Source organism: Salvia hispanica, chromosome 4 (genome assembly GCF_023119035.1).
Source record: "Salvia hispanica cultivar TCC Black 2014 chromosome 4, UniMelb_Shisp_WGS_1.0, whole genome shotgun sequence".
Classification (NCBI taxonomy): Eukaryota; Viridiplantae; Streptophyta; class Magnoliopsida; order Lamiales; family Lamiaceae; genus Salvia; species Salvia hispanica.
The window spans coordinates 21,819,038-21,833,880 of record NC_062968.1 but is presented as its reverse complement, the minus strand read 5'-3'; the positions used below and the strand labels follow the sequence as shown (position 1 = coordinate 21,833,880).

The 14,843-nt window shown below is 34.8% G+C and overlaps 1 protein-coding gene and 1 long non-coding RNA gene across 2 annotated transcripts; one reads left to right on the top strand and one right to left on the bottom strand.

The window, feature by feature from the left end:
* The first annotated feature begins 311 nt into the window (after window positions 1–311).
* On the top strand, window positions 312–4,416 carry LOC125220643 (guanosine nucleotide diphosphate dissociation inhibitor 2-like). The gene is made up of 13 exons (XM_048122797.1): window positions 312–553; window positions 1,050–1,112; window positions 1,194–1,277; window positions 1,371–1,478; window positions 1,620–1,792; window positions 2,123–2,234; window positions 2,338–2,418; window positions 2,586–2,648; window positions 3,099–3,200; window positions 3,457–3,581; window positions 3,854–4,064; window positions 4,153–4,227; window positions 4,354–4,416. Exons 1-13 carry the CDS (start codon window positions 467–469, stop codon window positions 4,414–4,416), a joined length of 1,347 nt encoding a protein of 448 aa, XP_047978754.1. The 5' UTR covers window positions 312–466.
* Window positions 4,417–12,194: 7,778 nt separating this feature from the next.
* Window positions 12,195–14,006, bottom strand: LOC125223771. The gene is made up of 2 exons (XR_007176773.1): window positions 13,748–14,006; window positions 12,195–12,711 (listed from the first exon to the last, which is right to left on the bottom strand). It is a non-coding gene; the product is annotated as an uncharacterized LOC125223771 (long non-coding RNA).
* Between the last annotated feature and the right edge of the window lie 837 nt (window positions 14,007–14,843).

Below are 14,843 nucleotides of genomic sequence, written 5' to 3'. Positions count from 1 at the left end.
AATGATTTGATAAAAAGAATTACTATAATTAATTACTACTCTCTTCGCTTCACTATTCTTTTGGGCAAAGAATTCATGAAAATGATGTTTAGTGAAGTAAATGAAGAAATAATAGAGTACTACTCCTACTATTGAAAAAAATAAAATAGTAATTTAAAGAATTGTTTGGTTGGCTTGATTCTATTACTTTGATGGGTAAAATGCAATTTATAAGTTTTGAGGGGCGTGATTTAGAATTGGAGGTAGTTGGAGGATGCAAAGTGCATAATAAAAAGAACATCACTGCCTTCGATCAACACAGCATATATTTATTCGGATTGACATTGAAGAAATCTCAGCTCATCGGACTATAGGAGAAAACCCTAGTTATTTGCCCCAAATCATTGATCCTGTTGATCTGTGTGCCCGAATTGGTCAATTTTCAGTTCCTGTTCAGATTGTCTAAGTTTCTGACTTGGAAATCAAGATGGATGAAGAGTACGATGTGATAGTGCTTGGAACCGGTCTCAAGGAATGCATCCTCAGCGGTCTTCTCTCCGTCGATGGCCTTAAGGTTTCCGCTTGCGTTAATTTTCAATATCCTGCTTCATTTGATTACTGAAAATGCTTAATCTTAAGCGATTTGCTATTTTACTTTTGAATTTTGGGTTGAACGCTTTTGTTCTACTGAATTGGATCATATTGATGTATTAGCTCGCAGATTGGATTTGGTGTTTGATCTAGTGATGTTGAGTCTTCCCGATATTACGAGCTGTAAATTTGACGATTTTTTAAAAAATGATCTGCGATTCTATTTTACTCGAATTCCTTGCAAATCAAGGGTGTATATGATGTCGTTTAATTTGAATTGAAAACTTTCAGCGTAATGTTTACATGATAAGTTAATTTCCCATGCCCTGTATGCTGCTAATGTTAATCAGTGAGCTTTCATTTTTCTGTGCATATGTTTCTGTATATGTTATGAAATGTAGCTCAAACCAGTCTTTTACGTATAATAATTGTATTTCAATCGTGTAATGAGCTTGGTGTCTCGTGGTCTTTGCTAATAGGTTCTGCACATGGACCGCAATGACTACTATGGTGGGGAGTCAACTTCACTTAATCTCATTCAGGTGCTCTTCTCCACCACTTTGAAATAGATTCCAGCTCCCCTATCCATAATCTTACTTTTTTCAATTTTCTTGACTACTCAGCTTTGGAAGAGGTTTAGGGGAAGTGACAAGCCTCCAGCTCACTTGGGTTCTAGCAGAGATTATAATGTTGATATGATCCCTAAGGTTTGTATCTTTGTATTGCATACACAGTTGTATGTCCTTTGAATCTGTTAGTGCTGCTTGTTTTTCTAATGCTGCTGCCTTCATTTACTTCAGTATATTATGGCAAACGGTACTCTTGTTCGCGCCCTTATCCACACCGACGTAACTAAGTATTTGTCCTTCAAAGCTGTTGATGGAAGCTTTGTGTACAACAAAGGAAAGGTAACATGCTGCTTTGAGTTTATTCGCCCCTTCAGATATGTTTGCATTTGTTTCTGTTTACATTTTTTTTGTGTTCCAGATTCATGTGGATACATTATGCAGTACTACTGATTGAATTATTTGGTAACTTTAATGCAATAGATTCATAAGGTGCCTGCAACTGATATGGAGGCCCTGAAATCTCCTCTCATGGGCATCTTTGAAAAGAGGCGTGCAAGGAAATTTTTCATTTATGTCCAAGATTACAAAGAAAACGATCCTAAAACACACGAAGGCATGGACTTGACAAGAGTTACCACTAAAGAACTCATTGCGTATGCCCTCTAGAACTTTTGCTTTATCTGTCAGAAGGCCTTATACTTCAGAATTCTCACTTGTTGTTTCTATGTTATTTAATGAGTTAAGATTTTGTTCTCAAGGTTTATCAGGACTGTCCTAATATTCTTTTTCACTGTTGTCACGGACTCACTAGCATTCTGTCCTTTTTAACAACTTGCACAAAAAACATTTTTATAAATTGATATATCGTCTAGAACCATAAATTTGATAAATGCAAGCTCTCATTGGATATATTGCTTGCATCATACGGTGCATTTCATTTACTTGCAAGTATTTAACCGTCTAATTTATCAAAATCCATGCAGAAAGTATGGCCTTGATGACAACACCGTTGATTTCATTGGTCATGCACTAGCGCTCCATAGAGATGACAATTACTTAAATGAACCGGCATTGGACACTGTAAAAAGAATGAAGGTGATTCTTGTATTCCGGAAGCAAGTGTTCGGTTCTTTTTTTGTTTGTGTTTTTGAAAGAAGCAATACATGACTTGTCACTAATATTTCCTTTTGAATGATAGCTTTATGCAGAGTCTCTTGCACGTTTTGCTGGAGGGTCACCATACATCTATCCTCTGTACGGCCTTGGAGAGCTTCCCCAGGTCTATTTTAAACCTCCCCGTCTGGTCCCAAATTCGTATTTTGGTTTTGTTTTTATTTCCATCTTCATACTCACTATGCATTTCAAAATCCCTCTCTTCCAAGTCTATAATCTAAATATATATACACTGGTTGGTATTTAAGTTTCATTTCTTTTACTTATGAACAGGCATTTGCTCGTCTAAGTGCTGTATATGGTGGAACCTACATGTTGAACAAGCCCGAGTGCAAGGTAATTATTCACACCTTTTCCAAAAGACTACTTTCTTGAACGGAAACTTTGGATGAAAGCCTGAACTATATTGACCTTTTTTCCCCAGAAAACTAGGCTCAAATAGGTTGAATAATTTGTATAATTGGATATTTTTTTGCTCTTCAGACTGAGAAGACATACTGAATACTGTACTCCTGAACTGAACAGGAATCGTATAGTTATTGCATTTGCATACGTAAACCATAAACATTGACCTTCGTCAGTTAGAAAATAACCCACATTAACAGTCTTTCCCCTTAGTTATATTTCAAGTTATGTTCCTATGTTGGAACTTGCTGTATGTGCTGTGAACTTCCACTTTTCCTTAGGATTTTTTCTATTTTAAAGTGAAGTTGGCCATGCTTCTGTTTTTGGCTGTAAAAAATGTGTTTTGTGTGCATTGATATTATTAATATTTTTTAATTCCAGGTTGAGTTTGATGAGGAAGGCAAGGTGTGTGGTGTTACATCCGAAGGGGAAACAGCTAAGTGCAAAAAAGTTGTATGTGATCCCTCCTACCTACCAAACAAGGTAATTTCTTTATATTTTTGACACCCAATGTTTTGTTTATAACCTTTTTGAACACATAATTTAATGTGTATACCTATTTGATATTTAAAATCTTTTTGGAAGTGGTATCATACTTCAACAAGCAGAGTGTATGACATGTGTGCCGATTAATTGCTACACTGAAGTTTTCCCAGGCACTCATCATTTGGGAACTAAGCTTGTTTTACTTGTCTCTTCTTTGGTCACTTGATTAGAAATAACATGTTTGCTGTTATAGGTTAGGAAGGTTGGCAAAGTTGCTAGAGCTATTGCTATCATGAGCCACCCTATTCCAAACACCGATGATTCCAATTCATCACAAGTTATTCTACCCCAGAAGCAGTTGGGTCGCAAATCAGACATGTGAGTCATTACCCTGATGTTGCAACCTGTATATCATTTCTACTGTCATGATTGATGGTATGAGAGATACAGAAGATAAAGATGTATCCTTTATTTGTCGTGTAACTGGTCCATAAACAGTACTATGATTTAGACACAATAACCAACTGATTTTTTAATAGTATGATTAATCTTTCATGTGAGCTGTTATCAAGTGAGTTTTTCCCAGCCAGCATTATCCTGGCATAAGAACCGTGATGTTGTTTAACAGCCGATTATTTTTGGTTTTCTAGGTATCTTTTCTGCTGCTCCTATTCTCACAATGTTGCCCCAAAAGGGAAGTACATTGCTTTTGTCTCGACTGAAGCAGAAACTGATAACCCCCAGAGTGAACTCAAACCTGGTACTGATCTTCTAGGACCTGTGGATGAGATATTCTTTGAGACTTATGACCGATTTGAACCAGTCAACGAGCCTTCTCTAGACAATTGCTTCATATCAACAGTAAGTTTCTAGATAATTTTTTTTTGAAAAAATCAGTACTTAAAGTTATCGGTTCCTTTCTATGTACTCACATAACCTTGCATGACAGAGTTATGATCCTACCACTCATTTTGAGTCTACCGTCGATGATGTGCTGAATATGTATACCATGATTACAGGAAAGGTAAGAATTGAATCTCCCAACCCATGCCTTTCTTTATTAGGACTTAAATCTTATGTAGATAACGAATTAGATGTGCTTTATTGTCTAAAAATGACCATTTACTCTTTTTTTTTTTTTTTTTTTCAGGTTCTGGATCTTAATGTTGACTTAAGTGCTGCAAGTGCTTTTTTTTTTTTTTTTAAATCTTAGAGTTATAACTTTTATTGCAATTCTATAGTAAAATCCAAAGAGAATCGATAACGATAAATAATTGCAATTTTATTGATTTGAAACTTTGAATGTAAATTTCTACAATACAATATTACAATTACAAGTTACAAAATACAACAATACTACAACTATACACTTGAATTTAAAATTTAAATACAAAATTACAATTTAAAAAAAATATATTAAAAGTAAAGTTGAAACAATTAGAAAAAAAAAGAAATAAAAGGAAAAGGACTTGAGCTCAACTTAAATTTAAAATTTAAGTTGAGGTGCCTACGTATCCTTAATGCTCAATTGCATTGAGGAATCAAAGTCCACGTAGTTCTCTTACCTTGCTTACCTTGTTGGTTGGCGGTTGACGACGGTTGGCCTTCATTCTCCACCTTCATCCTCGGTGTCGGTGAAGGTTTCCTCACTCTCTTCACGAGCATCCCAATCTGGTTCTTGCGCTCTCCTTGCAGCTTTTCCCCAATCATCAAGTAACATCACGGCTTCCATATTTCTCGCGGAGAGTTTGCTTCTTCTCACGTCCAAGACACATGCTCCAACACTGAAAGCGGACTCGACGGCTACAGTGGAAGCCGGGACTGCAAAGATCTCCTTAGCCATTGACGCAAGTATGGGATAATCTTTCTCGTGTGTTCCCCACCACTCTAGGACGTCGATTTGGGCGGGTGTCGGACCTGCATCACTAAAAGTATGGTGGCGTGCTTCCAAATAAAAATCTAACTCGCTTACCGATCCCATTGAGGTGGACCTTGAACTTGAGCTTGTGCCGTAGCCGTATAAGTCGGCTAATTGTGATTGAGCATCGGGGTCATCATAAGCAAAACCAAAACCGCCGTATTGCTGCGGTTGAGGAGCATGTTGTGTACGTGGATGAATTTGGTGGGTACGGTTATACTTTTCTTCATATTCGGCAAAGAGAGTACGCAAACTACTTTCAAATTGAGCTTGAACAAGTGATCTATCAGGAATGGTTAGTTCAAAAACTCTCGAGGTTTCATTATCATCAAAAGGCAAATTTTGAAGTGGACTAAGATCAATAGAACGCAAATTTTGATAATAGAAATCTAAGATCTTAGTTGTGCCAGCTAATTTCCATTTCGGATCCAAGCACTTAGCAATTAAAAACACAGTTGGAATTTCACTAAAATACTTCAACCATTTTTCAATCATATAAAATAAAACACACATTAACTCACGAGATCTAGCATTTTTCATGCATGTTTTAAAACCAAGTGCTATATACATGCAATGCTCTAACACACGAACAGATGTGCAATAGTAAACACCCGATAATTCAACGGTAGCACTTTTGAAAGCTTTGAACAATTGACATAAACTCATGCTTTGGTCCCAACAATTAGGCGTAAGAACTATATCACCATAGGGATTAGTTCTAAAAAAATCGCACAAAGCATCTCTATGCTCCAAAGTAGAATTGAGGCAATCATATGTAGAGTTCCATCTAGTAGACACATCCATTATAAAAGTTGTATACCTGATGTTCCTGTTACGGCAATATTTTTTCCAAGCCTTGCCAAGCTTGAAATGGATCGCTCTAACTGCATTTCTAATAGGATCAACATGCTTTTGCCATAAAGAAAGCGCATCTTGTACACATAAGTTCAAAATATGACATACACATCTTTGATGAAAATACTTACCATCGATAATCGGAGAGCACGCATCAATCAAGTCGCTAATACTTGCAGTATTAGCAGTTGCATTATCAAAAGCAATAGAAAACACCTTATTGCATAATTGATATTCATTCAAAACTTGAATAATTAAAAAAGCAATTGCATTTGCAGTGTGTGGTGTAGGAAAATCTCTAAAAGCAATTAAACGTTTGTTCAAAGACCAACTATTGTCCATAAAGTGAACCGTAATTCCCATGTATGCATGCTTTTGGAAAGCGTCAGTCCATACATCAGAGCAAATATTCACTTTGTGTCCCAAGTTACTCAAATATCGTGATAAATCTTTTTTCATTTCATTATATTGATTTTTGGTAGATCGTTGAATACTAGTTCTAGGTAGTCTTTTTGAGTTCAAATTATAACACTCTTTCATCGAATCTTCGTAATCTTGATTATCATAAACATTAAAAGGAAGATGATGCATGGCAGCAAATTTAGCCATAACGTCAGTAGTATGCTTATGATCATATCTTAAAAGAGCGGAGGACGGCGTACCTGTTTGAGACGAACCGGAGGCGGAGCCATGGGCACTCGCACTTTGGAAGTTGAGTTGGGTTTGGCTAGCACTATGTCCATATAGTTCGGGATGAATTGTCGTCATGTGACGGATGAGAGAGCCATATCCCCCGGACTTCTTGAATTTGTATTTGTTGGTGCAGTAGTTACAATATGCCATAAAAATTACCGGCACTTCATTAGCGGAAGAAACTATTGGGACCTTTTTGAAATGTTTCACAAATATATCAGATTTATATTTAGTTTTTTCTCCGCGGCCGTCTTGTGAAGGGGGGGGCATTTCCTCATTTTCGTGGTCACCACCGTCACTGTCCTCATTATCATCGTTCAGATTAACATTAACATCATCAATATCGTAATCATCGACCGAGATGTAATTATCAGCATCGGATTCGGCGCCAACCGCGCCATGACCACCCAATTGGGATAGTGCAATGGCTGCAGCTGCACGACGATCTTCTTCCATCTACAAATAGTATACGTAGTATGTACGAATTAGAATTTAGAAGATGATGAACATAGAAAAATCATGAACTCAAACTTATTAAGTTATGACTTTATGTATAAAAAAAATAATATGCAAAATATTTTATAACTTACTTGTAAGCGAACAGCCTCAGCATGGGAAACCTCCTCCAAAATTTCTCGACGAGTAGGTCGTCGTGATTTTCTCGGACGGGTAGATTGATCTTCTGCAATTCCTTTGCCCCGTCGATCACGGTCACCACCACCACGAGAAGAAGACATATTTTTTTTTATAGTAATGTAGTTGAACAAGTTGTAAGTTGTAACTAATATGAAGTGCAAATTATGAAAATTGATGAACAACTTAAGTAAACAAGTAGAGAGCAAATTGAGAGAATGAGGTAGAGAATAGAGAATTGGAGATTGAGAGAGAAATCCTTGTTAACACAAGAATGGGGTGAGTAGAAGTGATGAAGAAGGGGGTATTTATAGATAAAAATGGGGGGAAAATCTGATATTTAAAAAAAAAAAAATTTTAAATAAATGTCTAATAAAACTAAATTAAATTACCCCATACATGCAAAATATTTTTGCCCATGTTTTAAATTAGTATAAAAAATATTAAATTCACATATATCATATAAAAAGTTTGATTTGTGTTTTCAACTAGTACATTAAGTCAGAAATTACTAATACCGTTATTTTTTCTTATTTTTCATCGTATAACGACAAAAAAATGATAAGAAACTAGGTACTCAAGCTAGAAAGCAGCATTTGAACTAACTACTAAGGGTCTACAATTCTCATCCATCTTAGCCAAATCAAGAACTAACTACTAAGGGTCTACAAATCTCATCCATCTTAGCCAAATCAAGGGAATGTTTGGTAATGAGATTTGATTATTTTTTTTTTCAATATTTTTTACCATTCAAAAATGATTTTGAAATCTACAAATAAATACTTCCTTCGTCTGCTAATAGATGTCCCATTTTTATCGGCTCGGATTTTAAAAAATTATTTGGCTTTGTAACAAGAAAGTAGTCGAAAAGTCAGTAGAATGCGGATTCTATTTTTATATATTGGTTTTATAATAAAATGTGAGTGAAATGAATTATTGGAATGTAAGATCCACTTGCCAAAAATATAAAAATGACATGGAGCATTTATTGGCGAAGAAGAAAAAGGAAAAACGAACATTTAATGGCAAACATATATAGTATATGTCATCACTTGCAAAAATTAGGTATAGAGGGAAAAATGAAAATATAAAATTGTACTAATAACTTTCATGTGGGTGAAAAAGAAAATCAAATACTCCTTCCGTCCCAAGGTAATTGGGGCTTTTTTTTAGTACGAGATTTAAAAAATTGATTTGTTAAAGGTTAAAGTAAGAGAGATGAAGAGAGTGTAAAGTAAGAAATGAAATAAAGTTTTTTAAAAAAAGAAAATGACTCAAATCCTTGTCTCAATCACACCATATCTAGTACTAAAACTTAAGAAATCCTAATTTTTCCACGCAATATCTTTTGTACTAATTTAAAATAATGGTGAAACATTTTGTATATCTAGTATAATTATCTCTCTATATATACACTCCACGCTAAAAAAATATAAATATACAATTGTTTTAATATAATTATGAATTCTCAATTTATTCGTAAATCTTATGGTACATAATAAACGGGGTGCGTTATAATGCTAATTTATCCTTAAGTTTGCTACAGCTAAATGATAGACATTATATCTTCAAATTTGGGTCCAAAATCATTCAACATCGAGTATCAATACAATGAAAAAAAATGTCAATTAGGTATTAAGGTAATTGATAACAAATTAGTTATAATTAGTTATAATTGATAACCCTAATTATACTTTAACTTATACTTTAAATTCATATTACTATCACAAATTTTAAATTATTTTTTCATACAACTTATGTCAAATTAAAAGTAGGTTTATAAAGTTTCTAATGAGATTTCAATTGCATATGTCCCGATATCAAAATTTGAAAAAAATAATTCATGAATTTTTGTATTTTTCGACAATCAGTTTACTATCAACATAGCTATCATAATATGCCAAGATAATACGTGTCAATATTATATTGTGTTGACATACTCAAGACATTGTGTTGATATCTTTAATAAACTATATTTTGCGATCCAAAACGCTAAATTTGGTAGTTATTTTTATTTTTTAATACTCCTTCCGTCCCAAAAAAATAAGGAAACTTTCATTTTTTAGTTCGTTTCATAATAAATAATGAGGAGTATTATCTATCATTCTCCTCATTTATCTTATTTTTACCAATTCTGCATTAATTCCTGTGCCGTCCCTAATGTTCTTATTTTTTTGGGATGAAGAAAATATTAAAAAATAAAAAACAAAATTATACATGACAAATTATAGACCATTAAATATTTAATCTCATATGATCTTAATTTAGTCGTAATTAGCAACTAACTATCAAAATACTCCGTATATAGTAGTGTATGTTGTAAAAATCACCTTGGGTAACTACTTGGTTGAATTGGCTAGGAGCTAATTTAATTTTTCTTCTATCTGCAAAACTGTTACAGTGGTTCATCGACCACATATATGTTGGAAAAATCTACTTAGATGACTAATAAGTACATCTAGAGCTGCCCAAGGTTTACCGAACCGACGGTTAAAACTGAAACCGTAACCGGCGGTTACGGTTCCGAACCGAAACTGCGAAAAATATGCCGAACTGAAACCGTGAATTTTAGAACCGTGGTTCAGTTCAGGTTCCAAATTTTTCGAACCGAAACCGCGACCGAACCGCCGGTTCCGGACTGCTCCGAATCGGCGGTTTCACGGTTCCGAACCGCCAACGCAATGATAAATTTAAACATAGTTAATCCTTATATTAAAACTATACTCCATTAAATAAAACATTGCTGAATGATCCGGTTTATGAGTTTTATACTCTTATATAAATAACTTTCATTTTTAGATTTGGTAATATCCGTAGAAACAATAATGTGGGACAAAATTTTGTACTAGCAAAAATAACTTTATAATACTATTTGGTAAAATTGGATGGTAAAAACATAAGATAAAAGATAATAAAATAAAAATAACTAAAGTACAAGATGGAGTCTATGTTGTATGGTTTATGGTAATAACTTTATAATACTATTTCCGATTTTATTAATTAACACATTTTTTTACATATGGAATCTATGGAGTATGGATAATTATTACTACCTCTGTCCCTGAAAATTTGATACATATTACCATTTCGGTCCGTCCCCTAAAATTTAATACACTTCACTTTTACCATTTTTGGTAGTGGACCCCATATTCCACTAACTCATTCATACTCACATTTTATTATAAAACTAATACTTTAAAAGTAGGACCCACATCCCACCAACTTTTTCAACTCACTTTCCATTACATTTCTTAAAATCCGTGTCGAGTCAAAGTGTAGCAAATTTTAGGGGACGGAGGTAGTAATAAATATTTATCCAACATTTTAAAATAAACTTAGAAGAATTGATTACTTTAAATAAAGTATAATAAATTAACATTGGTTAATGTTGTAGTCTTCAAAATTGATTAGTTGAGTCTTCAAAATTGATTGGTTGACGGTGGGCGATGGCTGCACTATTCAAAATTGATTGCATAAAACACCATTTCTTTTATTTTTATTTATTTATTTATTTATTCTTAAATGTTGGTTTCAAATTCAAATTGGATCTCATTTCTCTCTATTTTTATCTATATTAAATACTCCTCTCTATCCTGACTTACACTCACCTCATTTTAGTGTTAACAACTCAATTTAATCTATCCATTTCCTTGTTCCAATTTATTTTATAATTTCAAACTATATGGCAAAAAAAAATTAACGGAAAAAACCGTGAAACCGAACCTAAACCGCTACGAACCGTCCAAAAACCGGCGGTTCCGAACCGAAACCGAAACCGCCGGTTTTCGAACCGAAACCGAAACCGTGAAACAGCCTCACGGTTCGGTTCCGGTTCCATATTTCCCAAAACCGGAACCGGCGGTTCCGAACCGAAACCGCCGGTTCATGAACCGTGGGCAGGTCTAAACTGTACATCTATTCCAGCTTTTCAATCTCAGTAATATCAACCAATTACGCCTATCTCTCTCTCTTTTTACAAAGTGCAATTTACACAATCAGCACGTTGATTCGCAAGAGGTCGTTGTTGCGGGGGTTCATGAATGCTAGCCAGCCGTAGGGGAACTCGGGAGGGTCCGGTCCCGGGCTGTACAAGTTGTACACCATGCCACCGCGGCTTCTGCCTGATCATGGTTTTGGTGGTCATCACCCTAAGCCCAAGCCCAAGCCCAAGCCCATATTGTAATCTCGGAATATCATTCTCACTTAATTATGGGCTTCTTTATTTGTACATACATTATCACTCGGAGAATGATATAACAATCGGATGAATTCTGAATTCTAATATTTCGAACAATATTTTGTTTTTCTTTTGCTGTGACAGAGATTAATTACTAATGTGAACACAAGTAACAATCAAATGTGAACGCAAATGATTATGAATTCAATTCTAATAATGATGTTACGGAAATCTCTCCTTTTTTTTTCCTTTTTTTTTAATTGTGACAACTATTATTTACCTTGGCGAGACTTGCGAAGTAAGTAATATCAGATTGTGATGAATCTGAATTGAATTTTAATTATATTGAATTGTTTTTGTGTATATAGTTTAATTTAGTTAATCAAATATAGTGTACGAATCTTGAATTCAATTCTAGTAGTGTATTTCTGTGTATACGGAAGATCTCTTTGTGGTGAGATAAAAAAAATATACAATAGGGTCAGGTGAAATATGTGGCATCATTCAATCATGACACAAAAAAAAATACAAGGTCAAGTGAAATATGTAGGCATCATTTCTATCACGATAACCGACAGACATGGGCGGACACACATGGCTTTTTTAATTACTCACTTTATCTCACAAAATTGTCCTAGTTTGATCCGATACAAATTTTAAGAAATTATTTGATTTTATATTAAACGGAGATGTGTAATGAAATAAAGATCTTACGTTGAGGAGAGGGGATTGAGAGGTATATTCAATGTGAAGATTCCAAATAGGACAAACTTTGTGGGACATATGAAATTGGAAAAATGCGACATACTTTGTGGGACGGAGAGAGTATTTTCTATTTCTAAATTTCTAAATTTTTAAAAAAAAAACATGTTAAGCCCTTAACAAGCCAATAGCAATGTAGAAACAAATTCCTACTTGCAACTCTTACTACCAATTTTCTGCGTCCAATCCTGCCGACAGACATTCCTTTCCTATCCCATGAATTGTGCGCGATCATGTCGTACATGCTTCTCCGGCCAGTGCTGGCGGATTTAAGTCCAGCTGCCAAAAATGCCTGAAAGCAGAGCATTGGAAAACAAACAAATTCCTACTTGCAACTTTTTCTACCAATTTTTTCTGGGTCCGCCCTTGCCGACAGACATTCCTTTCCCATCCCATGAATTGGGCGCGATCATATCGTACATGCTTCTCCGGCCAGAGCTTGCGGGTCTTACTACAGCCGCCAAAAACTCCTGGTGGATTAGAAAGCAGAGCACTGGATAACCAAAATTTTTACATGTAATGAAATGAATGCATCTTATAATTATCATACAAGAGATGAATACATAAATGCCAGAATTGATATGATGCTACTGTTTTTTGGCTAAGCTATAGTTAAGCAAACTATGGATCATTAATATTGGAAAAACAGAGTTGGATTCACAACCAATAGAAATAAAAAATCAAAATGATGATCAGGCGATTTTCACATAGCTTGAATGGAATGAAAAAAGCAAAATGGTGATTAGGCAATTTGTAATGAGCAGAGTATTTTTTAAACTAAAGAATTAAAGCATATGCGTACTAATAGTAGTACAGTATAGTATTAATCTATAACAAAATTCGCAATAGATACCAAGAGAGTAGTACTCCTATAATTTATCACAGATCATACATATAGATGCGTATTTGTGTGAATAATACTGTATTTATACTAGTACTACTACTTAACAGCAATGCAGCATGCGTTTACACGGTGCATGTAATATTACAAATGTTGATGTAATCCAATTACTAATGCAAAAAAGCATAATCCATAGTATTATATATAGGCCTTAATACTAAGTAATATCACATTTGATAAAACTTAGAACTTGAATTACGCAGTGCAGAGATGGAACAGGGGAAGCCCAGAAAATCATATGCCGCTGTGGTTGGCGCCTCCCCTGCTTCCTCCTCCACCGTGGCACAACCGAGGCGGCCGAGACCGTCCTCGTTTGTGAGGCCACACAACAATGCACAACTCAATCGGGTTAGTTTTATATGCATGTAAAATGAATGCGATAGAGTTGTTGTTCTGGGCATCCTTCAGAAAATTAGTACTACAACATAAAAACGAAAACGATGATCTGATTAGGGTCGATCGCAGACTAATAATTGAACCAACCCATCAAAATTAACTAATTGAACTCAGACTTGTCGTCAAAATTCTGTCTTCTCTCAACCATGAATTAGGTAATAAAAAATACTCCAAATGTCGAATTGAGTTTGAAATAAAAAAAGGTTTACCCAATTTCAGATTCGTCAGTCGATTAGGACCTAACTGCATCTGCTTCTTACTTTCTCCTCTCTCCTCTATCTTCCACCGCCTTGGATTTTTCATTTTTGAGATGCTAGTTCCATTAGATTATTAGATCTGTGAAAATGTATTTTCTGGGTCCGTGACTCTTTACTTTTTAGAAATGAATCGTCACTCGCTTTCACCACTTTTTCTTAAATTTATTCACCAAAATTAATTAAGGTTTGAATCAGCGGATTTTAAGTGATTTTAAAGTTTTTGCTTGTTTTTTTTGTTTCTCTTTTTCATAGAAGACACAGCCAAGGTCATCTTTAAAAAATACTACTCCTAATAGCTTTGCACGTGATATTTATGAAAGTAAAATAATAGCACCGTGGTACTATACCACGGACAGTCCTCTGGTAATAGAGGTTGCTGTGTGTTGGCCCCATTCGGTAACCAATGTAAAACTCCAACAACTTACACACAAATTCTACCTACATGGAATATTTTCCCAAGCTACAGCATTCTGGCGAACTAAAACATCAACAAGTTGGCCGTCTATGGGAAATTAATGTGGTAAGTATTCTCAATATACTTTAATTATTTCTTTTAGTAGATACAAGTATTTATATTTAACATACTAGTATTTCTTTTCAGATGTTTAATAGGTATATGAACGACATAATGAAATATTGGCCAACCTTGAAAAATCCATTGTCCTTCAAAGCCGCGAAAACATTTATTATGTATGAGTGGCAGAAGCACGGGTTTGGCACAGGAATGAGTGCCTCAATGTACCTATTTTATGGATTGGCCATAAGAGATGCTATACCGGATGGCACGTATTAGTTTTTCATTTGTAATTTAGATTGTTTATGTTATTCATAATTTATTGTTTTTAGTTTTTTACTTATCTTTTTCAGATTTCGGCATTCCCGTTGGAGTTCCTATCCCATACAAAGAAGCGCTCCTTTGTGCAAGAAGAGTAATGGACACCATAAGTCCATTTGGCAAACCAATAGGGTCTCACATCATTCCAAAGATACGCTTTGGAATGAAGAAAATTCTTGGTGCTTTAACAACTGATGAGATACACCTTCATTT

What these genes read in the sequence shown, in the direction of transcription:
- LOC125220643 (XM_048122797.1), top strand. Translation starts at nt 467, where the DNA reads ATGGATGAAGAGTACGATGTGATAGTGCTTGGAACCGGTCTCAAGGAA. An exon ending in ATGTTGATATGATCCCTAAG is followed by an intron (nt 1,278 to 1,370) that starts GTTTGTATCTTT and finishes CATTTACTTCAG; the next exon opens with TATATTATGGCAAACGGTAC. An exon ending in GCCTTGGAGAGCTTCCCCAG is followed by an intron (nt 2,419 to 2,585) that starts GTCTATTTTAAA and finishes ACTTATGAACAG; the next exon opens with GCATTTGCTCGTCTAAGTGC.